Source organism: Rattus norvegicus, chromosome 1 (assembly GCF_021556685.1).
Source record: "Rattus norvegicus strain SHRSP/BbbUtx chromosome 1, alternate assembly SHRSP_T2T, whole genome shotgun sequence".
Taxonomy (NCBI): Eukaryota; Metazoa; Chordata; class Mammalia; order Rodentia; family Muridae; genus Rattus; species Rattus norvegicus.
The window spans coordinates 180,611,981-180,638,805 of record NC_141534.1 but is presented as its reverse complement, the minus strand read 5'-3'; the positions used below and the strand labels follow the sequence as shown (position 1 = coordinate 180,638,805).

Here is a 26,825-nt window from a genome sequence, read left to right as displayed (position 1 = left end):
TTGTTCATTGATGTAGGCAAACCCAGCCCACTATGGGCAGCACCATTCCCTAAACAGGCTATATAACAAAGCTGGCTAAGAATGAGCCTATGAGTAAAGTACAGTGTTCCTCCATGGTTTCTGCTTCAAAATCCTGCCTTGACTTCCCTCAGTGATGGATTATGACTGGAAAGTACAAGCCAGATATATCCTTTTCTCCCCTAAATTGCTTTGGTCAGAGTGTTTTATTACAACAAAGAATGGAACTACAACTGTAGAGTTTCTAATTTGGGCCACTTGTATTATTAACTTGTCTAGATTAAAAAAAAACAACAAAGGTTATTAAGATGAACTTGAATTAGTCTCTTGCAAAACCTCATACATACCCTTATTTCACCAATTAAGTTAAAATTAGTAGTATCTTCTAAGACAGCTATCTTACAAAGTAAAGTCTACCTGCTAAGATAGCTCACAGATGGAATAGAGGAAACATGAACAGGTATTTTCCATTAAGGGGGTATGTAAGAAATTGTTGTTTTTCTTAGATGGTAAGAAAAAAATCAATTTCCTCAACTAGAACTAATATTATCAATATTTTCAACTGACTGTGTCATGCTCTGGTGGTAAGAGGCTACCATGACACAGGACTCTAGAACTCAGCTTTAAGGACCAGAAATCCCTTCTCAGCCCACACCCACCTCTGGGCTAGTCCATTCTATAAATTCAAGGTCTAGGGATTTATAAATGAGAATGCCAGCATGGCGTTATCATTGGAAAACAAAGCTAGCTGTGACTAGCTGTCTGTGACTAGCTGTAGGCAGGGACTACTAGCTGACAAGATAACCACAGACAGGCTGAGTCACAACCTGGTTAAGTACGAGAATACTTGGGAAAAACTAAAACAGAAGACCCAGACAAGCTGCTGTAAATCATTCTCGTCTGTGAGCCAGACATTCTTCCTCAAGCCAACACTCTATAAAATGAACAGACCCTGGCCCTTTAATGGAGCAAAACCACATTTTAACCTTTACTGGTTTTTGTTTGTTTGTTTCTCCCCATTATGTTATGCACTTAACTGGAACTTAAAACAGAAAATTTTGTTTTGGTTTAAAAACAACTCATGCTCATGGTTGAACAAAGAACATAATAAGAAAGGGTAGAACAAAAGCTAGCTTACCCCATCTCCCCACAGGCAGTAGCATCTAGTATTTTGGCCTCATTTCAGTTCAGGCCATTTTAGACCTTTATGTATGTCCATATTCCATCATCTTTATTTTTCTTGACCTTCTCTCAAAACCCCAGTGGGCTACCTAGAACACTGTACCTCACCAGGACTGACTCAACCAATAATTCTCAACAGCTTTGGTGAACATCAGCATTACACGGGGAGCATCTTAAAAACAGACTGCTGAACCCAGGGCTCCTGACTCAAATGTGCATTTCTGGGTTCCTACGAGATACCTGCTACCCGAAGAGTAAAAATCAGAGAAAACTGAAAGCAAAAGTTTATTTAAACACAGATGTGGTTTATACTCTCAAAAATATAGTGACATTAAATCAATGCTTTTCTCTCTTGGACAGTTTTATTTAAATCTATTCATATTTAATAGGTATGTGCAGTCCAGGAAAATCTTGTGGTATTTTGAATTTTTGATAGGCAGTTCACAACAATGAGTTCAAAGACCCTAATTTTCTCCTCCCTTCTCAGCTTCAAGTTTCCCTGACTACCTTGTCTTTTAGCACCCTCCTCCCCCAAAATCTTGTGGTTCACCACATTCTTGTCTTTGCAGACACACTTCCTAAAGCCTAGAAATCTCTTCACACCCTCCTCCTGCTAGGTTTTCAAATCACAACCCAAATATCTTATGCTTGTATGCGATTTACTTAAACTAGTAAGCACTCCCTCCTCTCAACTGTATTTTGTCCTTATTCTTGGTGTATATTAACTTGCTTTTATCAAATGTGTGTAACATTCAAAGAATGGATTACTTTAAAGCTTATCATTTAGACATTTGTGATATAAAACAATTCCTAAGCATAATAGGAATTCAGTATTTGTTGAAGGAATGAATGCTGAGTTTTAAAAGTGAAAAATGAACCCTGACAAGGAACTTTTCTGAACAGTAATCGGTTTCAAATCCAAAATCTTTGGATGCCTAAGTCCTTTACCGAAGTTGTCTAGTGTGTGCACACTGACCTGTATATACACACAAAAAAATACTTCTGAAATACTTATACCTAATAATATAAACACTATGTAAATAGTCATACAGCACAGAACATTTCAAATGACAGTCCACATGTGGAACAGTATATACTACACGCCCTAAGTATAGAACAGAAAAACCATCTAGGTTTAAGTACATATTGGTTGACACAACAAAATAACCTGAGAAATACACCCAGGTAATTAAGGACATAAGACTAAAACTATACTATATTGTTTATAGAACAAAAGTTTGTAAGTAATTAAAAAACTATTTTCCAGTCATGGCTGCTTAAATTCACAGACATGGATATGGAGGATCAGCTATAGTTATTGGACAAGACTGTAGGCTTCAAAGCCAGAAGTCCTGGCTCTGCAAGATAGTACTATGTCATATGCCCTGGTTATCGCACTTCTAAAACCAGGACAAGAGTAAAGCAAAACCAGAACAACACATGGAAGTGCTTATAGCTGTGCCTAACAAACAGGAAGCACTCAACAAGTGTTAGCTGGTGTCTTCACAACATCCAGGGTGCAGGCTGAACTTGCCTCATGACGCAGAGAACCAAGTTGAAAGAAAAGATAACCTGAGAAAGATGTGACATAAAGCAAGAAACTGAGTACTAAATATCAAACTAAATACTGACAAAACAAAATACATCATCTCCCTGGACAACAATTTCAAATAAAACTATCCTCATTTGTCTGTATACATGCATGTTTCCTTTTCTAAAGGGTTTATTCATACAAAATTTTACCATGTCAAAGTCATTAGCATATTTATCGTAAGATATTGAGAATATTTCAAAGGAATGTTTCTATACTTTAATGAATTTGACAAACAGTCCATGATTTCCAGCCCAGCACGAATACACACAGAATGAAGAGAGCTTTCTTCCTCAGCTCACACCAATGGAAAAGGTATTAAACTCCTTAGACCACTTGCAGCCTTCCCGAGTAAATGCATTTTAGACTCATCAATTTCAAAAGGAGTACGTCAAACTTAATGTTGCTCAAATTTTCTTTATTAAGAAAATATTTCATATATAAACAGACTGATGAACTCATTTTTGTAATAAGTTACGCAGCACATATCCTTTTCTCTAAGCTTCTCATGCAAAGTTAGAATGTTTTTCTTAAAGCAGAGCAAGTCAGTGCAAACGGTTTCAAGGTAGAGCTGGAAGTCAGCCTAGAAAGGAATGCTTACAAAGCCAATTACACTCCAACCCCATCCTGCCACACTCCCCCAAGTGCTTCACTGAATCTCTATGAGAATGAATAACCCTTTAAATGAAGTCAGATCAATTACTGGCGAAGAACCTATAAACTAACACAATGCCATTCATCTTAGGAACACACTGGTGGTCTCCGGGCTCTATTTACATTAAAAAACAAAACAGAAATCTGCCTCATTATTAATTACTATATAAAAATACTTTAAAATAAATGTTCATTCTGCCTATATGCTTCCCCCTAAAGTGCTGTGTGAACAACTCAAGACATAAATAAAAAGATGGTGAGAATAGATGAGGACACCTAAGAAAAAAAAGATTCAAGGACTACTTCCTGTCATTGTAGCCATTTTAACTCACGGACGGTTTCTACAATGTAAAAATACAATAGATGCTATAATAGAAATATAGGGATTCATTTATTACTTTTTGGTTTACAAACAAAGGCACCCAATAATGTTTCTATTTACTTCTTATAAAAGATTATCAGTTTACACTTAAACAAACAAACAAACAAAAACCCCACAAAAGTTTTCTTATCAGTTTCTACAGACAAACACAAAGGGGAGAGGTCTGAGTCCCCTCCCACTACTGAGCTTTATCTGGCAGACTGGAGAAACTTATTCTATGTCATCCTTAAGTCAAACAACATATGACCTGGTCATGCTTTTCTGAACTAAGTGTTAAGATACATTAAGCATTGCCAAGGCAATTAAATAGTTACAATGACATAACAGTGTACAAATATGTATGCCAGAGTTCAGAGAAGGAAAGATAAGGGGAAAACCCTAAATGGTTCAGAATACAGTTTTGATAAATGAGGTGAATGAAATAATTTTATAGACTTGTCCTATTGAATACTCTATATGGAAAATATAATGAGAACTAAAAACATTGTCTAGCAAATTATAAACAGAATACATCTCCAGACTCTTTAAACATGACTCTTTAAATATGAATCCGAAGTCTAGCTGATAAAGATCAACAATCTCACATTTGACCCCATACTAATTTCAAATACAAATTCCAGGATGAGCATCATTTATTCATTACCTTCCCTTTGACAACAGAATTCTAAACACATACAATTAATTTGACCTCAGCACAGCCTGAGTTAGCAGTTCATTAAACTAGATCACAGATCAGTAACACAGAAGACACACATCCAGTTCACTTTACAGGCCTGCCCACATTGCACTTGATTCTTTTCAGAGACCCAAAGACAATTTATCAGATTCGCAGTATATTTTGGCAGATGTATAAAAAGCATAAAAAGGTTAGTGTGTCTTCATTACATCATGGAAATACATTTGGAGACATGGAGTACTCAATGTATATTATATGGGCCACCTTAAATCAAAGGCATCATTTATTCCATTTTCACACACCATCATGGTCTCTCACACCTTACACAGGCATGGTCCTAGACCAGAGACTTCAGGGTCATTCCAAAGAATACACAGATATTTACATACATATTTCTTTTAAAATAATGTTTAAAAGTTTTACTACACAAAGTTTGGCTTCAACACAGAAGCATTTTTTTTTTCTTTTCAAGATTATACACCAGTATGGAAAAAGGTGGTTTCCTTTACATTTTGTTTTCCACAATAGTAAAATAAACTTCTTCTACATTATATTTTAATTGACAAAAAATTAAAATGTAAAGTTACATTTTATTTCTTGTACTATTTACTAACCTTTTAAGCACTTTCAAGATACACTGCTGATGATTTAAAATGTAGTACAACTTGATCAGCTTAATTATAACTGTGTTATGCTGAACAAGCCATTAAAATATGATAAAATAGTAACAAACTAGTAAGATTTAAAGGGAATTATAATGTATTAATAAATATACATCAGTTTCTTGCTATTACTTGTTTCTATAACGCATGTCTTTCTAAAGCTAAAACAACATGCAAAGAAATGATGACTTGAAACTCATTGAACAGTTTGCTACTTTACATGGTAAAATCTTTTTATTTAATTTTACACACATACTTATGCATTATTCATTTTTAAAGGAATTCAGCTTTCAAGGTCAAAATTAGTACGTGTTGGTAAACACGTGAGGGCATTTTCTTAATGTTAAAAGCTGCAACTACGTTCCTTCATAATAATGCATGTTCATATGGGGCAAGTCCTATGAGAAAATTTTTAAGGGAGAGTAAGTATAATGAATCCTTCCCCAATCCCACCTTTAATCAAGTCTCAAGAAATCCTCTTCAAAATGAAAACACATCTCACCAGAGTTCCATTTGATCGAAATGTGGACTAGAAAAAATGGTTTCCAATTCGTTTGATATGAACACAGTTTTACTGTGCATGTTTTCACTTTGCTTCAAATGCACAGAGTATATACATTGATACAGAATCTTAAATCCATTCAGATCTATTAGTGTCTTTAGAATAATATTTGGCCTTCTGATAATAAGAGCGACTAATTACTTATAGGAAAATGATATACAACACACATTTATTCAGAAAGAAAATTAGAACAAGTCTTTGAATAGGATAACACCTGTAACTTATAAGAAAAAAAAATACATGGCTGTGGTCTTTAGCAAAACTAAACCCCACCTCTTAAAGGATTTCAAAAAAAAAAAAAAAAGAAATCAACATTGAAGAATCAAATCAAATACTTAACTAATTTATCTAGGCCTTCTGTCTGCAATTTTCCATTGCACTGAATATTAGGACTGCATGTTAAGGCATATTTTAATTAGTATGTTCCAGAACTGCACAGTTATACTGGTCAATATTCCCATAGCCCCACTTCTTCCCTCTTCCTATCCTTTGCATTCCAAGGATTAAAATGTTGAATCATAGTTTAAGTGACTATTGCAGATCTGAGCTGGCATACCACAGTGTGTTCACTAGGTTTTGAGCATAAACATTAAAATGTTACATAAAATGGACCATAATTTACTCCACGCTCCAATTTAAGATGGTTTAATGTCTTAACGAAAGGTGAGATGACTTAAGTACATTTTACATTTTATGCATTTAGATCATCATATGCATAGATGTTCTAATGCTAAATTCTTGGTCTTCAGTATCTCATAGTGCTGGATGCTCGGAAGTATGACAGAAATTTGTAACACAGACTAACCACAAAGTACCAGATGTTTCTTGCCATTTGTGATCTTGCAATAAAAATGCGCCAGATAAGTATCACAAGGATTGTATTGAAACCATAACGGATATTCCGCAACCTGAAAAGCAAATCAAAAGATATACTAAATATTTTCTAGACTAAAATTATTTTTGGATAGGAGCAAATTAATAGCTATAAATTTAATCAAAATTCTACATCATTTTTTAACTTTCAACATTTAAAAACGAAATTAAAGTTATTAAGTTCAAGTTAGCACAATGTAAACATACCTGCCTGTAACTGGACAGTAGCACATCAATGCATTACTCTAGCAACAAGGAGTACAAGTGTATTATCAGTGTACCTGAACTATAGACTTAGTAAGCAACAATTTCACTGAGCATCCTGTGTATCCATTTTATGGTAGACATCAACAAACTACAGGCTAAGCCAAGCATGGTCGCCTCATTCCTGTGATCCTAGTATTTGGGAGGCTAAATCTAGACAGGAAGATCCCAAGTCTGAGGTCAGACTAGGTTACAGAATGAGATCCTATCAGAAATAAAGAAGAATGGGGGAAATCTGGAGAGGAAGAAAAGGAGGAAAGAAGGAAGAGAGTGAGCAAGCAAGTAAACAAATGAAGTAAAACAGTCACTCATATGTCTTGAATTTCTGGAGCTTCTATCTAATCTAAAAGAGCTGCTGGTATCTAATAGTCCCCAACTCAAGAGCCAACTGAAAAATCCTCATCTAAGAATAATACAGCATTAGCTCTATTTTAAAAGACCTTTCTGCTCTCAAAGATCAGCAAGCATGTTACAATGTGCATATTTCTAAACAATTTTTATGTTTGTCTGAAAAAACTTTAACCCTTCAGGTTAAGGTACATTATGAATTCCAGGAACTTAATATTGCAGTCCAAGACAGGAAGGACTGTGGTAGAGAAATGAAGGTGCAGAAGTAGACACTATGGCTTTAAATAAGCAGTCAAAACATTTATATTCAAGTTTCCTTTCCAGTTAGTAAAATGCAGTCTTGCAAACCTCAGTTTCCTCAACAATAAACCTGGCATTTTACTAGCTCCATAGTGCTGTGGCCTCAGCAAGTGAATAGTATAGATATTAGAAGTCATAAGAACTATTACAATGAGATAACCCTCAATAGTACTACAGTCTTTGAATGACTTACTACAGCTCATCTTACTCCGTTTTCTGAGTTTATTCTGATTTAAATCAGCAAGTACTACTTCTACTAAGACACTAAGGAATCATCATTCTGTGCTGTATGTTAAAAAAAGACTACATAAGTAACTTCTGGTTCAAAAATATTTTCATTTTCTGCTAATACTTTTACTTTTTCAATAGAGCTTTATTAGAAACAAATAGTGAATTTCTTTTCTTTTTTTTTTTTTTTTTTGGTTCTTTTTTTTCGGAGCTGGGGACCGAACCGAGGGCCTTGGGCTTCCTAGGCAAGCGCTCTACCACTGAGCTAAATCCCCAACCCCAAATAGTGAATTTCAAAAACTAAGTTCTACCCAAAGTTCATAGCCAGCAATAAACATACATTAATAGATATAGTTTTAATAAAATATACTTAATATTTAATAAAAATAAATAATAAATAAAAATAATAAATATTTAATAAAAATAAAGTTTTAATAATCTTTATTTATTTAATGTATATGGGCTTTTGCCTGCATGTGTGTCTGTACACCACATGTGGTTTTGGTGCCTGGAGAAGCCAGAACACATGCATCTGGGAAGAAGTCCAGATAGATTACCTACAAAACAACGACCAGACCATTAACTATTTTCAATAGATACAGTAGAAGCCAAAAGACCACGTTTTCCAAGTGTTCGACAGATATAACTAATGTAACAATTGTAAGAATCCACACCAATGTAAAGATATTTGAAAAATTAAGATGCTGTGAGATCCTCTAGAACTAGAGTTACAGGTAGTTGTGATCCACCATGCAAACTGGGAATCAAACTCCGGTCCCTTAGAACAGTGCTCTTAACCACTAAGTCACCCCTCCAGTCTTTTAATAATCTTAAATTAGATAGAGACCACATTGTTACAAACCCAAGGATAAGCATTTTCTTAAATATAATACATTATTTTTATTCTGAATATTACTTCTCCAAAGCAAGCTGTGTAATATTTCATAAGGAGGGAAAATGTTCATCAAGCCTATGCCACACTTACTTGTTCAGATGCTTTCTAGCTGCAGGGAGGCCCGACATCTCTTCATTCAATACATATTTTTTAGTCCCCATGCAGTAGTTCTCTATATATTCTGCCCAATGTAACTGTCGTACATCAATATTAAAGGTCTATGGTAAGAAAAAAATTATTACTTTCTTAATATTCTTTAGAATTTGCCAAAAATTATTTTTCTGAACTATAATCCCAAATGAAAGATTAAACTTCAATGTAGTATTATTTTTTCTTTTTTATATATATATATTTTTTATTGACTTGAGTATTTCTTATTTACATTTCGAGTGTTAATTCCCTTTCCCGGTTTACGGGCCAACATCCCCCCTAACCCCTCCCCCACCCCTCCCCTTCTTTATGGGTGTTCCCCTCCCCATCCTCCCCCCATTGCCACCCTCCCCCCAACAATCACGTTCAGTATTACTTTTTCTAATGTCAACATATCTATGTTCTTCCTCACTACTTACATATGAACTGATATACATTTCAAGTTACTTTCCCTCTGCAACCTCCCCTTCTTATATATTTTCTATAGGATAAAGGTTAATTTTCCTAGAGAAAAATTTTTACATTAAGAGAAACCAAGCAGAGCACGGTGGTAAACACTATTATAGGAACGCACAGTACGCAGGGGTCACCAGGTTGAAGTCAGTCTCTATGTGGTGTTTGAATAAGAATCAGCCACACAGGCTCATCTATTTGAATGCTTAGTCACCAGGGAGTGTAACTCTTTGAAAGGATTAGAAAGTGTGGCTTTGTTAGATGAAGAGTCCCTGGGGTGGCCTTTGAGGTTCAAAAAGTCATACCAGGCCTAGGCTCTCTACCTCTCTGCCTAAGAATCAGCAACTATTTCAGAGCTTCTGCGCGATGACAATGGACTCTGGGAATGTAAGCAAGACCTTGATTAAATGCTTTTTAAAAAAGAGTTGCCTTGGCCATGGTGTCTCTTCACAGTGACTAAGACAATGTGCTACACAATGAGGCCCTGTCTCAACCAAGCAGCACACCAACACACAGTCTGTCTCTGTTTCTCTCTGTCTCTCTGTCTGTCTCTCTGTCTGTCTGTCTCTGTCTCTGTCTCTGTCTCTCTCTCTCTCTCTCTCTCTCTCAGAAGAAACAATAAAAAGCGAAACCTAGAATAAATTCTGGCTTAGGATTTTAGTAACAGTTATTGTGTAACTTGATAAAAAGTATAGATATATCTTGAAAAGCAGAAATTATAGAAATGCTACTCTATGGAGAAATAAGAGAGTTATAGTTGTTCAGTACTCTTGAGCAAACAGGCAGTTGGGTATTTTTGTGAAATGACAAGGAAATTATTCACTATAAGCCATCATCCAAAAATAACAAGTTCTAGAGGGGAAAATATTATACTAAAATGAAAGTATCATGGCACCAACAAGGATGCAGACCTGACTTCACAAAAGAACCATTATAAGAAGTTATATATGCATGTACACAATTGACTGGAGTTCCACAAGAGAAAAAAGAAGCAGAAGCAGTACCTAAGAGCATGTTTTCTGCAAAAATGATGAAATACCAAACACTAATTTAAAAACCATACCCACCATGTATACACCCATGCATCTGGGAAGAAGTCCAGATAGATTACCTACAAAACAACTACCAGACCATTAACTATTTTCAATAGATACAATAGAAGCCAAAAGACCACGTTTTCCAAGTGTTCAACAGATATAACTAATGTAACAGATGTAAGAATCCACACCAATGTAAAGATATTTGAAAAATTAAGATGAAATAAAGATATTTCCAGGAGAGTAAGAACTGGAGTGACTGGTATCATCCACAATGAAGAATCACGCTATTCTTTAGGGCTGAAATAGAATGACTCCAGGTTCCAGACTGTCCACAGAAGTCTCTGTGGATGTCTGAAGGTAGAAGAAAATGAGGGGGACTAATAGGAACTGATTATGTCATAAGAAGTCTACCCTCATGAATGAATGAATGCCAATTAAAAGACATAAGGTTGTGAGTACAATCCCCTAGTCTCTCTTGCACTTTTACCATGAGATGACACAGGAGGAGGCATTTATCAGATGTCAGTCCCTGCTTAGCAGTTAGAAACTGTGAACTAACTTCTATCCAATGAAAATTACCCATTTGCTATTCTCCTTTACCAGCATAAAACAGACTAAGAAACTCTTAATAACAAATGACCTGTAAACAGCAAAATAGAGGCATTGGTTTTTCACAATCCAAAAAAGGTCAGAGTATCCATTTATGTTAGGCTTAAGGAAAGATACTGTAAACTGGTGGTGTGAGCTTATGCCTTTAATCCCAGCACTGAGAGACAGAGGCAGGTGGATCTCTGGGAGTTCGAGGTCAACCTGGTTTACAGAGAGTTCCAGGGAAATCCTGTCTTGAATACTACCACCTAATACCTGTGTTTTCTAAAGTAAGCTACTAAAACAACTGAGAAATAATGCATTTTGATACAACTAAAGGAAATGGGGAATTAAAATTGTGAAAAACAACAAACAACCTCAAGGGCCAGGTGTACAGAGAACGCTTACAACCTCAGCCTGGAGAAGGCGGGAAGTTTAAGCTCAAGGCCAGCTTGTGTCTTACTTTGACTGTATCCAAGAAACTAAAAGCTGGACAAAAAGAGGGCAGAAAAGGACAATTAAAATAGGTGCAGCAAACTGAAGCGCTAAACCTAACCCTAGAACTGAGCTTGGGATGTTGCTCGCTCACTCACCATATACAAGGGTCTGTCTTAGAACAAACATCTAACTCCAAAATCACAGGTTATATACAGGCTACACTCTCCAGAAAGGGTCAACAACTATCAGGCTGTAAAAACAAGAACAACTGTGTTGTTTACAAGAGAAATGACTAAAAGATAAGAATGCAGACCAACTGAACATAAAGTTGAAGACAGACATTACCACTAGTAATAAATGAAGCTGGCCAAGGCCTCACTAGAGTATGCTGTCAAAGCCTGCATATTTAAAAATCTGGTAAATAACATTTAAAATTCAGTCTACTTTTGACTTCCATTCATTCTTACAAATGTTTTTAAATAGTTACAAATCATTTTCTGTAAATTGCTCATCTTTTCAGTCTCAGTATTCAATGATTCAGTGAATACTGACACCACTATTTCTACATAAGCATTGTAGAAGGAAACAGATGCTGATATCAAGATACAAACACACATACACACAGAGACACACATACAAACTAAGTAAAATAAAAGAGCTATACCTTCAGAGCAAGGGTAAAAAAAAAATCAAATAAAACATCTAGATTGAAACCTCTTATTTACCAAGCTAGTGAAATGGGTTGGCTCTCAACTTTCAGTATGGAATTCACCAGCCACATGTACTGACTATGGCTTAATCCACATTGATACGCTAGGATGCAAAAGGTGCACTGAGGTTCAAATGCAAAATAGGAAAGGTAACCAAAATGGTCTAAATTACTTTAAAGTTTTGATATATTCAAAGTATTTTTGATAGATCAGGTTAAATCAAATACTTACAAAAATTAATGCAGGATGAAAAACAAAGTCTTTCTGGAAAACTAACCCTGACCCAGTCTTCTGATCTACATAGACTGCATCATTCACCTCCACAAAGGTAAAATCCTCAGCACATGTTTTAGAGGCCCTGTCCTATGGCAGCCTCCTTGATAGCAAATTCTTACATAAAGCTTCAATTTTAATCTATGTCCCTGAAATTCAAAGGAATCCTCAAAGAATAAGAATTGAAGAAAAACAAATAATGATTAGCAAAACAACAACTTGGGAACAAGGCACCCCTGATTTAGACTGGGCTCAAGCAGCAGAATATGATACTGTCTATCATTTAAACGTGAACTATGAGAGAAAGAATTTACAGAAATTATGAAGAAATATCTAAGATTAAGTTGAACTTTTTTTTTTAAGCCTTTTTTCTTTTTTTCAGAACTGAGGACCGAACCCAGGGCTGAGCTAAATCCCCAACCCCTAAGTTGAACCTTCTGAAAATGAAAGCATACAAACTCAATGGCATGTTTCAACCCAGCTAACTTGCTGTTGAAGAAGTTAAATTATTTACACTTTAGTCCAAAAGCAAAATATTTAATTGCAGATATAGACCTAAGGGCAGCATGGTCTACCATATAACAATTCTGTGAGACGGTAGAGGAGTAGCAACATTAGAAGAAACAAATGCTTAAGACACTCTCAAACTGCTGAGAAACACCCATCTACAGGTTCACAAAGTCCAAAGAGAGTTTCAGAACACCAAGTGTGGAAACCTAGACACAGCAAAGCAGAGAACTGACTTTTCACCTGCAACAAAAAAGACAGAACACAGAACAATCTTCAATATGCTACACTAGTGTTAAGGACAAAACAAAACCAAAAAACGCTAAGGTCAACTAAAGGCTGACAGACAACAAAAGCTCAAAGTTCACTATGATCAGTCTCCTAACTTAGCCATACCCTGGTATTCTAAATACATGTCAGACAGAAAGAAAATGATAATAAAGAGAAGCTCCACGAATGGAAATAGACAAGCAAATGTCTCCTAATAATGGTGGGGCTTAAACTGGAGAACTACAGTTAGATGTACCCACACATGACTGGAGGGCTTGAGGTATTATAATAACAAAACCACAATTACCATAAGGAAGAAACTATTGAGAATGAGGCTCTAGGGCTGGAGAGATGGCTCCGCTGTTAAAGGCTAGGCTCACAACCAAAAATATAAGAGAATGAGGCTCTAGGTTCAGTCCCTAGTACTTCTATATCCCTAAAAGAAAGTAACTGAATGTTTAAGACAGATACATATGCTAAAATATATGAAGTAGCTGGGTCATAGTAGCACAAGCCTGTGATTCAGCACTCAGGAGGCAGAGACAGATGGATCTTTGAGAATTTGAAGCCAGCCTAGTCTACATAGTGAGTTCCAGGACAGCCTTAGCTATATCAAGACAGTATCTCAACAAAACAAAACAAAACAAAACAAAATCTGAGTTAACTTCAGAAGGAACACAGTTTAACTTTCAAACAAGCAAAACGAAATGACAAAAAGCATGAAATATAAAAAAAGAAATTGTAGTCCATCTCCCCCTAGACCCCTTCCCCAAATTTAGAGAAAACAAGATATTCTTTACATAAAACCCATAAAGATGTTAAAGTTCTCTTTGAACCCAACCATACAGGAAGGAATAACAACTTAATCTGAAAAGCCTTTGTTATTCTCAAATATTTTGTAGCAATTTTAAGACAAAGCCAATTTTATCTCCTTATAAAAATTAAGATTTAAACACTGGGAAATACAATGAGATCTATGACTTTCCTATGTGATGGTTATTAGAAATGCCTAGGTTTCAGGGTGCCTACTAGTCATATTTTCTAACTCCAAAATAGAAAATACTTGCCTGGGGTTGGGGATTTAGCTCAGTGGTAGAGCGCTTGCCTAGGAAGCGCAAGGCCCTGGGTTCGGTCCCCAGCTCCGGAAAAAAAAAAAAAAAAAAAAAAGAACAGAAAATACTTGCCTTTTTATCTTCAGGGTTTAGCTGGTTCATTAACATATTGACATTATCAGTATTCCAAACCCAAGAGTTACTTGTAAAATATTCAAGGAATACCATGGCTTTGTGAAGACGAGTGATTGTTTTCATCATCCTGTGTTTCAAGAAAAATCAAGAGATTCATATAGTATATAGAATGGGTAAAATCCCATTACCACAGAGGTCCCAACAATATACTCCCAACTGTAATTCAGTAAGTGTACCAAACCAGCATAGAATCAGAATATTTCTGCATCATGGGAGAATAATTTATAGTTCCAAAATGGAAAAACAAATTAGAAGCAGCAGCAAAGGGAATTTAAAATTTTATACTGCCCTCACAAAGTTCTGCTGACACAGAATTCTCAAATGATATCCAACACTAAAGTTTAAATTCAAATTTTCTATATATCACACTACATGAAGGATTCCATTTAGTCTCCCTTTGCTTTTTTGCTACCCTGTACTTAGTGAGAATCCACAACATGGATTTCTACAGCTATGTTATCATCTCAGTGCTTCAGCATCACTGAAGCACATAGATATACAGAAATATTCTTTTGCTTTTTAGTCAACTCTATTAGAAAAATACAAGAACTTTCTCTCCAACTGTGATTGGCACCACTCCTGATTATCTGGATGTGCTATGAAATCAATGACTAATGCTGAGGACTTTCAGAAATATTCTTCTCCTCAGGCCTCACCTATGTTCTTCCTTAGAGAAACAAATTAGTAAAATACTACTTTGTTTCTTTTTAAGGGAAGGAACCTTAATCTTATCTGACATTTTATTTATTATCACTTGCCACAAGTCATTGATATCAAAGCGCTAATCCAAGTAGTAATTAAGAGCTTTCTGAATCAAATATACACCAAAACACCAGAAAAATAATCAAGAAATATAAGAATTCCATTTACATTCCCACAAGAATTAGCTTAAAGTATATGAAGTTTAGAAAGACCCCAAATTAAGGGCTTTACAATAGGGGACATGGGAGAAAATTAGAATACAAAAAATAATGAAGAAAATAAAAGCATCATCATTAACCAAGAAACTGTGGTAAAACATTCAATACATTTATAAAGAAACTCCAAAACCAAAATTTTTAAAGAAAATGAGGCAAGACAGACAATGTGCAGAAAAACTATTTCATTCACTAAAGAATTCCAAAACAAATTCTCCATTAAACCTGAAAAGAATTATCTAATACCCAAAGCTATTATTTAGAAATAAACCATATAGATTAGGGAAAGTTGCTTTAATAAACAAGACTTTTCTATAAAATTTTCTTTACAGATGTAACAAATCTGTAACAATCAATATAGACTCACAGGTAGTATAATATACATTAGTTTCATCCCAAACATACACAGTTCACATAATTTTTCCAATGAGTAGTCTACTGAAACATTTTTCTCCCTGATTCCTTAAATGTCAGGTTTTGCCTATTTTCATGTGTAGACTCATTCAAGTGATGTAGTTGTCCTAAAATCAAGCCTTGATTCACTCAAAAATACTTATTAAAAAAAATGCGAGGACCCAGGCATGGGAACTCATGCATGCTTATAATCCCACACTTGAGAGGGTGAGGCCAGAGAACTGCCATGAATGTGGAGATAGCCTGGTTTACAATTCAACCCTGTCTCCAAAAGAAGAGAGGGAAAGGGATGGAAGATTTGAAAATTCATACACGTGAGAAACTTGCAGACAATATTAACAGGAAACCAAAGTACACTTAAAACTGCACCTTCGCTCTGGTTCAACACACCACAGAGCAAATGCTTATGACTGCACTGTCTTGTACCTGCTGAGGATGTATTTATTCTTTACTACGATAACTTCTAAAGTATAATCACAGTTAACAGCAAGGCCAGATCTTAATAATTATCTAAAAACATCTATGTTCTAAGATACTTGGCACCATCCATGGCCTTAGCACACTGGGGGTTGAAGGGAAGCACACCCTTCCCCATTATGATGATGATCTCCAAATACCGTCAAATGCCCTCAGGCTGAGAATTGTACGGATGTTCAGAAATGCTAAACTAAACAACGACAACGTGAAGCAACTTATCAAAAGATGCTGTTTGTAACAATGATGTAATGTTAACTGAAGAATAACTTGATGATTCTAGATATGTACTCTGGTCTCTCTAAAGTAAGAGTCCATATATTATGAAATAGATATTTCAAAGTATACAGCAAGTCAGATTTTTATTTAGCTTACACTCAAAATCATGTAAATGAATAAACTGGATGCCGTGAATTACATTAATTTAATGTTGAATGAGGAATTATATTAAGGTTAGATAAGTTGTAACATTTACTTGACTAAGTGAACATCCAAAGAATAAACTGAGACATTAGTTAACATGTGTATATAGCCTAAGTAAACTTTTATATCTCTTGATGCTTTTATTTACTTAATTTTAGTTTTTTTGTTTTGTTTTGTTTTGTTTTTTGAGACAGGGTTTTAATTATTCTATGCTGACCTGGAACCTTGCTGTCCAGACTGGCCTCAAACTCATGTAAATCCTTCTGCTTCAGCTTCCTGAGTGCCCAAATTACAGTGTGCAGCACCATACCCTCCTCTTTGTTGCTTTTGTGCTATATTCCTGCCGAGGTCTGGGGTTATCCCTGCTCTGATACATCACCATCCTGTAGGGTCACTGCTGCCTAGACTAATGTCCCAGCACAAGGGGATACCTGTTAGGCATCGGAATGAGGTGGTGACCCCACACACAGGCCAGGTAAGGAGGTACTAAGAGTAGTCTTCCTTGCTCACTGTCACACTCACCCGGAAGACTTCGGTCACCTTGCATGCTGTCCAATGACCCCTGAGGTTGTCATTCTGCAAGGAAGCTCAAACCAGACCATGTGCAGACTACACATGTAGAGATTAATTCTACATGAAGAGAGAAAGCTGCTTAGCTACTTTGTACCCTTCCTCTCCCTCAACAACTCTCTCTAGTGTTCATGTCTTAATCCATCTAACCAAGCTTAAAGACCTTTAGCCAAAGCCACTTAGACCAATCTTTCTAGAATTCCTTACTCACAGAAATTTTAACACATTTAAAAAAATAACTTGTTTTAAGGCATTATGATTGTAGTGACTTGTCCTGCAGCAGAAAAATACATCATAATACTGGGGAGAACTGGCAATAATAATTTAAAAAACAAACAAACAAACTAAAGTTTGTGGCATTTTAGAATTAAGTAGAAGATTCTATTATGACCTTTGAGTTCATTTACTGAAATCTGAAAGGGCCATGAAAAGAAAATCAGAGGTAACTTTACAGAACTTGAAGCTATATAACATGGAAGATAATAAAAGTTAGACCCTATATTCTTAAAGTTTAATCTAGCCAAGATTTCTTGAATGAAAACAAAGCTGAACTTAGAAAGTGAACTGTCTGAATGAAATTTGGAGAAAATGTAAAAGGCTACTCAGGAATTCTTTAAAAAGTAACTTCTTACTGCAGCAGATCTCTCTCACTTGTGCACACGTATATTAGTATGGCTAATGTGTAAGTCCTGCCCTGTAGGCTTAGATGGCAGGACAGTCTAGGTAAAGGAAACAGCTGTATAGCCTTGGGAGCTGAAAAGCATGCAGCATACATATTTCACTGCACAGACTGCTTGCTGCACACATAGGCCAAGATAAACATATGTGTGGGAAAGCTAGAAATTCCTTAGTCTTACACTGAAAGCTGAATGGACCACTCCAGTGATACCACCCTTTCACTTAAAAGTTAACCAGTTTGCTAAGAATGTATGAAAAACAATACAGCAGGTCACCCCTTAGGACAGTGAAAAGCAGCCATAGCCTGGACAGGACAGGACAGGACAGATGGTAACCTGCTGTCAGACTATTACCAAGTCTATGAGTAGTGTCAGGTTAAACGTTCGAAGAGTACAATTTTATACCTGCAGTCCAGAAATTCTAGCTTATATCACATCAATTATTTGATAAATAAAAAGAAAAGGGAAAAGAGCAGTTTCTGAACATAAATCAAATTCAGGGTAGAGATGTAAGATTAAGACTACATCTTTCAGGGGTTGGGGATTTAGCTCAGTGGTAGAGTGCTTGCCTAGCAACCGCAAGGCCCTGGGTTCGGTCCCCAGCTCCGAAAAAAAGAATTAAAAAAAAAAAAACTATATCTTTCAGACAGAGAAAAACAAATAAACAAAACAAACAAACAAACTTCTCCAGATTGTAAAGACATTATCACATTCTCTACTGTTTGGATGACAGGTTTTAAGGAGAAAAGATTTAACATCTATAGGCACTGCTCCACAGCCTCCTAATGAGACCCAAAGGCTTGTCTCAAAGAGATGTGTGAATGGGCTCTAGTCTATCTGATTATCTTTAGAGTAGACACAGTGGACACTTTTTAAAGCCACATGAATTTATATAAAAAGGGAACGTATACCAATAAAAATGTCTCTGTAACATAAGTCAGCAAGTAAGAGGACACATACCCAGTCCACTCTATTACTGTCTTGTGAATAAAGTTTTATTGAAGCAATCATGTTCATTATTTATAAACTGTCTGATTGCTTTCCTTCTTTAACACCAAAGCAGAGAGGCAGCAACAGAACTATGTGCTTACAAAGTCTAAATGTTTACAAAAAGTGTACTGACCCCTTTCCTGGACTCTAACTTTTTATGGGCAGGAAGCAGAATTAGTAGTCTCTTCAGTCTTACATGGGTCCTTTTTTAATGAGGGGTCGGGGGAGAAGGTTCGAGAAAGTTCAGAGAGTAGGAAAGAGTCCAGCTGTCAACATAAACCTGGACTTCAATTGAAAACTGTTTATAGAACAGTATTTGCTGTGTACCTTCCATTTTTCTTGTTTTAAAGACACTGTCTGAAGCCATTATCTTATGCTTCTCTCAACATATGTAGAATATATGGGGAGCTGTAACTTGCTTTCACAGCTGCTAACTTGGTTTCATAGGTTTTCATATGAGGAGTATCATCTACAATAACTATATCTTTGACTGGATCAGGTTTATGTGGTAAAACCCTGACATCCAGCTGATACCATAGGGGTTTGTAGAAGAAAAAATTAACTTCATTGTTCAGGCAGAAGAACATAACCTCTGTGGGCCAGAAGGTTAACTGTTACAGATTATACTTTCCAAAAATGGCTGAAAGCCATCCTTCTCACTTGCTCATTTCCAGGATATCTGACTGCTCTCCAGAACACTCACTTTCCTTACACCTAAAAGGATTTGCTTGTGACAAGGGAGAGAGGGAGGGAGGGAGGGAGGGAGGGAGGGAGGGAGGGAGGAAGGGGAGGGGAGGGGAGGGGAGGGGAGGGGAGGAGGGGAGAGGAGAAGAGAAAAATAAGAGGCAAGGTGAGTCAGACATGGTGGCATTTGGTTATGATTCTGGCTCTCAATCTGAGGCCAGCCTGGGCTAATGAGATCCTGTCTCAAAGAACAAACAAGGCAAAAGTGATAATGCAGTATTTTCTAGCTTCCATGTTGCTTGCTCAACAACTTTAGCTGCTGTGCAAAAGTTAATTCTGAAAGGCAACCACTAGGCCTTAAAAGATCCTACAAAAAGCGATCCTCATAAGGCAGTGATAATACCTGGCCTCTGGCTGATCAAATACCCCATCCTCCCTTCAGACTTCAGCTCTTTCAGCTCCATTTGCTCACATGAAAAGTCTTAAACTAAAACCATACATGCCAATTCCTCTGCAAACTCCTGATCCCAAGATTAGTAAAAGAGAAAGAATGAAATGACTGTTTTAATCACTAAATCTCAGATGACTTGCTATATAGCAATATCATTTCTATACTCTTAGTAACTAGGGTTTTCTTTTTTGTTCTTTTTATTATAAATATTTTTAAGTTTACTGAGCTCCCAGCCATGGCTGCCTTCACTAGAACTGAACAAGATAAAGCCAGTTAACATCTAAAAAGAAGAGGGAGAGTTTCATGTGTTCCCACCCCTAGCTAAGCAGGTCAATTGATAGTTGACAGCTGTCAGTGAAGGGAGAATCAGTTTTCTTCATGCATGTGGCCCTGGGTAGATCCAACATATTCCAGTGGACTGCCCCACATCTATAGTAAAAGTAAGACAACATAAATTGTACTCAATGGGTTATTTAAATAATATAAACCAGGTGGCAGTGGCACATGCCTTTAATCCTAGCTCTTGGGAAGCAGAGGCAAGCAAACCTGAGTTCAACGCCAGCCTGGTCTAAAAAGCGATTTCCAGGACAGTCAGGACTGTTACACAGGGAAACCCTGTCTCAAAAAAGTCCTAACACCCCTTCCTTCCCCCCCAAAAGCAATATAAAGGTGGGTACAGAAAGATCTTGGGTGAATATGATCAAAATATATTAATTAATGTGCAAAAATTCTCAAAGAATTAATAAAAATGAATTAACTTTTAATTAATAGAAATTAATCCATTTTCTCTGTAAGGTACTATAAGGTATTAAATCTATTTTATGTATTAGAACCAATATTGTCTTTTCTGCCCTAATTATAACAACTTTACTAATATAAATATGCATTAGCAAATCATTAACTTATCTGATTTTTAGCCATAAAAAATGCCAATATAGCAAAACTATTTTTGCAAATCATTCTAGAAAACCTGAAATGTTTGTTCTGTAAGTTGTTCTATTAAATACTCCCCCTTATTTCAATAGTGAATATATAGTTAGAAACATTCTAAGCTATTCAATATACACAAAATTTCTGGGGTTACTCCAATCCTGAGATACTACAACTGGCAAATACCTAACTTTTATTTTTTCAGCAGCTGATGGAGGTCCTGGAATCATCATCTTTGAACATAAATACTCAGATCCTGAACTTGCCAATCAAAGATACTAATACAGTTTTAAAAATAAACATTTTGTGGTTAAAAACAGTAGGAGAACTTTGTAGGGTTTCAAGGAGAAAAAGAAAAGAAAGGAAGGATATTACAACTATATGAAAAGAGCAAGTTTTCTGTGTTTAAACTTTTAAAAACTAGAACATTAGTCAAAAACTGTAATTACCATATTATAAGCTGAATAGGTAGCTTAGATATTTCAAGTAATGTTCTAGAAGCATCCTATATTTTTCATATAAAACTAAACCATCTACTTTAAAGCAAAATATTTTACTGTAAATCCCCTGTAAAAACTCACCCCTAGATAGAGGGGAGAGACTCAACTTCAGCTTATAATAACAATGACAATCCTGAAGTGGGATATTTCCTAGTATGATGGGATTTTGGAGAATCGATGACCCAATAAGATGAGGTCCATTCTTGGCCTCCAAACATCTCCAACTTCTAGGAAATGTCCTGGCATCTTGATTGTGATTGCACTTAATTAGGTTAGTAATTCTAAAAGTAAGCTCATGCTAGCGACATGGTGTCTTTCTAGCAAGCTTCCGCCACCTTACCAATACACAATGTATTACTGCTATTCTTCTTACCACGGTTTCTGACCTGTCAACCTGAGTGCAAGATCGAGCAATAATGCAGGTACTGTATGTTTGACACCCTTCCAATAATGAAGCATTAGGTTGTTGGAATAGAACTTAACATAGGGGTGCCTGAATACTTGGTTTAAAGGATTCGTCTTGAAGGAATGATTTAGATAATCTCCTGTAGGAAAAATAAGTGTTAAAGCATTTTGAATATTATTTGTTATTTAGAAAAGCACCTAAAGTTAGACCTAGAACTCAACATATGACAGCAATTTATCACCCAAATTTTAGAATAAATAAGTGACTTACAACGCTACCTTTGCTTTTCTGACCATGTCTTATTCAAGAGTCTTCTCAGTCACAAAAGGCCCTCAAGTCTTATCATAGGCACGAACAGATAGAGTTAATGCGCATTCCAGTGTTAAGCATGGGTTGTTTAACAGTCAGAGGAACAGAAAAGACAGAGCTAGTCACCATTACCTTGGGCTTCTTCCAGTCATCCTGAGGTAGATATCATACAGGAATGCTGGGGCCTTATGGCTAACAGCAATCCAGTAATGATATAAAAGGTGATTGGAGGTTAGATTTACATTGGGCCGTCTGAAGGCCTGTTCGAGAGGATTCCTCTTGAAAGTGGAAATTACATGGTATTCTGAGGAAGAAAAGTTGTGTAACAGCTTTGATAATAACCATGTAATGAAGTTTTGAAAAAGAAATCATGTTTGTACAATGCAAAATATTTTAACAAAGAACCAGAGTTCATTCATTTAAAAACCAAGCTTTTCTACTCTCCATGGCTAAGGGAAGATTGTATTAAACTGCTGCTTCCAAGGAGCTAAAATACTTCCAGTATTTTAATTAAATGAATGAATTTTTACTAAAATTCACTCTGAAAATCTTAATGTTTTACCTAGGTCAGTTTATAATGTCACTCTCTATATGTCACCTCTCACGATAGCTTCTTTCTTTCTGTTCCTCTTTCCAGATTCTTAATACTGTACTTACTTAAAAAAGAAAAGGAAAATCATCATTCTTTGTTTATGAATGATTTAGTTACTTAAATCAACATATACCATACAAGCTTAAAACAACCCAAAATTAACCTCTGCCATAACTTATTTACGTTATTCAACATCAACACAATCAAACTTGGTATCTTCTATTTTAATACTTTAATGGAAATGTATACTTAGGCATTTACCAAAGAATAATGTTGAATTTGATTTTTCACAAAACTGTACAACACAACAATGTCTACAAAAACCTCACTCACTTAAGATGCTTCAATATCATTGAAGGACCATGACTTAAAATACTGTGAAATTACTCTAGAGGTTTTTTTCTTATTCATTTTAACAGTCAATCATTAAATTTAAATACAAATGCCACAGAAAACCCTAGGACCATGTCACATAAGATTACATAAAGTAGCTAGGTGTGATGGTGTATGTTTGTAGTTCCAGCACTAGGTGTGATGGTGTATGCTTGTAGTTCCAGCACTAGGTGTGATGGTGTATGCTTGTAGTTCCAGCACTTGGGAAGCTGAGGCAGGGTAGATGGTTTGAATCCAGCCTGGGCTATACTGTAAGTTCCAGGCCAGTCTGAGGTACTTAGTGAGACTTTATTTATTTCAAAAAAAAAAAAAAAAAAAAAAAGACAAGGCAGAACAAGGGCTAGAAATGTAGCAGTACAGTATGTGCCTAGCTAGCATACATACACAAGGCCTTGTGGGTGGGTAAGGAAGGGGCAGGTTGATTCCTAGCACCAATCTACTTTAAAAACAAATTATTCTGTAAGGATAGAAAAATTTCAACTACAAATAAATGATCTATTGCAAAAAGCAATACCATTTATATTTGACTCACTTAATAATTTAAAATGAGTATGGTTCAAGTTACACTAGCCCTGTTTTAGAGCTAGTAAACAAATGCACTACCTGCTATGGATCTTTGACTTTAGAAGAATGTACTGTGGCCAAATGTCTCCTAATTCCTAACTCCTTCAATTGTAACTCAGGGACCAACTGATACACAGACTCTTACAGGTGTAAATAATATTAACTATAGACTGGCAATATCAGACCTGAATGTGCTCATAGTTAGGGGAAGAAGAAAAAAAACTGCCCTAAACTACAGGTAGTCTATGAGGGTGCTGCAGACAACAAGAGGACAGCTCGGGCCTGACTAGGTGAGTGGACACATACATCAGGCTGTTCTTATACTGGGAAACATTAAGGATGGACCACAAGGCAGGACTGGTAGTTACTCTCAAACAGCAATGTAACAGGGATACCTTTGTAACTCAGGGGCGCTAATACCTATGGGTACTCTAACATTAAAAAGGCAGTGAACACTTAATGTTTTACATTAAAAAAATAGATAAAATCATACCAACTTCCCCCCAGTGGAAAGGATTAGTGCTGCCTGTTGTGCAATTATACACCATGATGTTTCTTGGTCTGCAAAGACAAAGATGAAAACAAAGAAACATAATAGGAAGTCAAAAATGTCTAAGCTAAGTCTTATGTACTCTCAAAGTTAGAAGACATGATGATAATGGGTACCTTTTCTTTGTTATACAAAAAGTACCCTCAAGGAATTATTTTTTAAATGTTTAGGCTTTAACTATAAATGCTACTATTACTATCTAAAAGGACGCTCACAGGTTCATTACGATTGCTCTAGCGTGCCATGGGTGATACTGAACTTTTCTTAGGAATTTCAACTTGAGTTTATACTTTAAGATTTAAGTTTGACTTTGGCTTAAATCATCCTTCATGAGGATCCCTCCCAACCCCCATTTTTAATTCCTAACAAACCTATAAATTTTGTAAATACATGACACTGAACATTATTTCTTCATTATCACTGATGGATCCACTGTAAAAGCTCTTAGAATGAGCACTGTTATTTCCTACATCCTAAAGGCACTTTATTTACCAATATGGCATAACCAGGATTAGGGAATTAAGATCAGAAGCTCCTTTCCCACTCAGTTCCTACAGTTAATAACTATTAACTATACCTATTAACTCCGGAATACCAGGCTGCAGCAAGGCTCGTGTTGACAACTACATCTACAGGAACGAGATCTGCAAGGGCATTGTTGGAGGCACGCATTGTTCGAAGAATTCCTTTCCCTGCCTTTGTTGAAATTAAAAACAACACCTTAAAATACATAGCCAAAACATGTATACATGCACATATGTATAAAGATACAGGAAATTTTATAACAGTAGTAAATCATAAAGTTTATTTACCGCAATGAAGAGACCACTTGGTCCATTAAAGTTATCAATCCATCCCTAATGCAAAAAATTAAAGGAAAAAAAAGAAGAGATTAAAATTAACATCGAAGTAGATTTATTATTTAAAAGTGCTAACTCCAAATGTACACATTGTAGTTTTCTCCCAAAGCCTAAGAAAGATCTTCATTTCATGCAGAATATTGTTCTTAGTCCCCAAGAATATCTAAAAAATTTTCCTCTGGAGTCATAAATGACTAAATGAATGTATTTTTAAAGGATTACTGAGCTCTAAGTCCCTGCAAAGGGAAAATAGTATACAGTTTGCCATAATTTTTCCTAAATTAACCCTGTTGACCACTGACTTTATACTATTTATTAATGCAGCATCTTAAGGAAAAATGATGCATATTCCTCAAATTTAGTGAGTAAATCAGAAGAAAACAGGATAACTATCAAAACAACAAAGGAGAGGCTATCACTTACGGCTAATTATACAGACCTCAGAGGTTTTTTGTTTTTGGTTTTTTATCAGCTTACTTACTGGTTTGTTTGTTTGTTTTTTTTTCTGCCTTCTCTTATCTGGAGGATTTAAAAGTATTTCAACATCTTTTTTTTTTTCCTTTTCAGTAGCCAGTTACAAAAGAAATCTCTTATACCTTTCTTAGCTTTGTAATCTACACATGGAAAAATATACTTCTTGCAGGACTTGCTTTTGAATACAATGTCAGAACTTCTGATTTTTCAATTAAAACGTAAAACTGGTCATCTACATTCCATACACTCAAGATGTGCCTTAGAAATATAAGTCTGCATAATATTACCTCTTTCTATGCTCATTCGCTCTCCATGGTAAAACACATTCAGCACGTTAGCACATACTCTTAAATTACATCCCAACTCTCTACACAGTTATAACTTAAAACTCTAAATCCCAAGTGCTTAACAATGGTAAAGAGCTTACTGGAAAAGGTTCTTTCCAACTGGCACCAACAATCGACGGCCTTACAATTGCAACATTTAGCTTTGCTCCTTCTTGCTGCACAACATATTCTGCCAACGCCTTGGTGTATATGTATGTATTAGGTCTGTCGCCTATCAATTTTGGTGTAATATCATTTACTAGGCCATCATCCATCCATCTGGCAAACAAAAAAAAAATTACATATACAAAAATTCCAAATATTTTACCATAGATTAAAAACCTACTTAATTGAACTTTGTACAAACCTATGTGTTGCTCTGATTTAAACAGTTTCACAATATAACTGTTTTCTTTTCTCTCTCTCTCTCTCTCTGTGTGTGTGTGTGTGTGTGTGTGTGTGTGTGTGTGTGCGCGCGTGCGCGCGCGTGCTACTGTTTTTAAGTACCTCTGTGTACCCCTCCCTGGCTGTCCTGGACCTTGCTTGTACACCAGGCTCATCTTGAACTCAGATTCACCTGCCTTTGCTTCCTGAGTGCTGGGATTAAAGACCTGTGCCACCACACCCAGCTTTCAAAGTAACTGAGGAAAAAAGGTAGTGTCTTTAAATATCAATCACAGATTCACAATTTGCAACTCCTATATCAAATAGGTCATGTGTGCTTAATTCTGAAGAAATCAAGGTATGGTGAGAATCAAAAGTAAGTGGAATTATCTGTGAGAAAAGATAGAACCAAGGAAAAACAAAAATTGTAAGAAAAAACACCACAGAAAACAAAAAAATTATGTAAAGATCTATAATTGTAGTCCAAAAAAGAAAAAAAGTACAGACTAAATAGCAAGAGACGGTTGTGTTCTGCATTTCATAATCCTCTACACCTACCACATACAAATGTGGTTCACATTAACAATTGCTGATATGATCCCGGTCCTTAGAAAGATGGTAACTGT

The 26,825-nt window shown here is 35.9% G+C and overlaps 1 protein-coding gene across 9 annotated transcripts in view; it reads right to left on the bottom strand.

Moving 5' to 3' along the window:
* Positions 1-3,188: 3,188 nt before the first annotated feature.
* Far1 (fatty acyl CoA reductase 1) overlaps positions 3,189-26,825 on the bottom strand; it is a 61,376-nt gene continuing 37,739 nt past the window's right edge. For 3 of the 9 annotated variants that reach the window (XM_087658135.1, NM_001011933.2, NM_001439737.1), the window contains 8 exon segments: positions 25,917-26,094; positions 24,968-25,012; positions 24,733-24,851; positions 24,099-24,166; positions 21,715-21,886; positions 14,249-14,378; positions 8,726-8,853; positions 3,189-6,635 (listed from right to left, as the gene is read on the bottom strand). In XM_087658135.1, the coding sequence (XP_087514261.1) occupies positions 6,473-6,635; positions 8,726-8,853; positions 14,249-14,378; positions 21,715-21,886; positions 24,099-24,166; positions 24,733-24,851; positions 24,968-25,012; positions 25,917-26,094 (1,003 nt within the window). In that variant the 3' untranslated portion in view covers positions 3,189-6,472. 9 annotated transcript variants of the gene reach the window in all.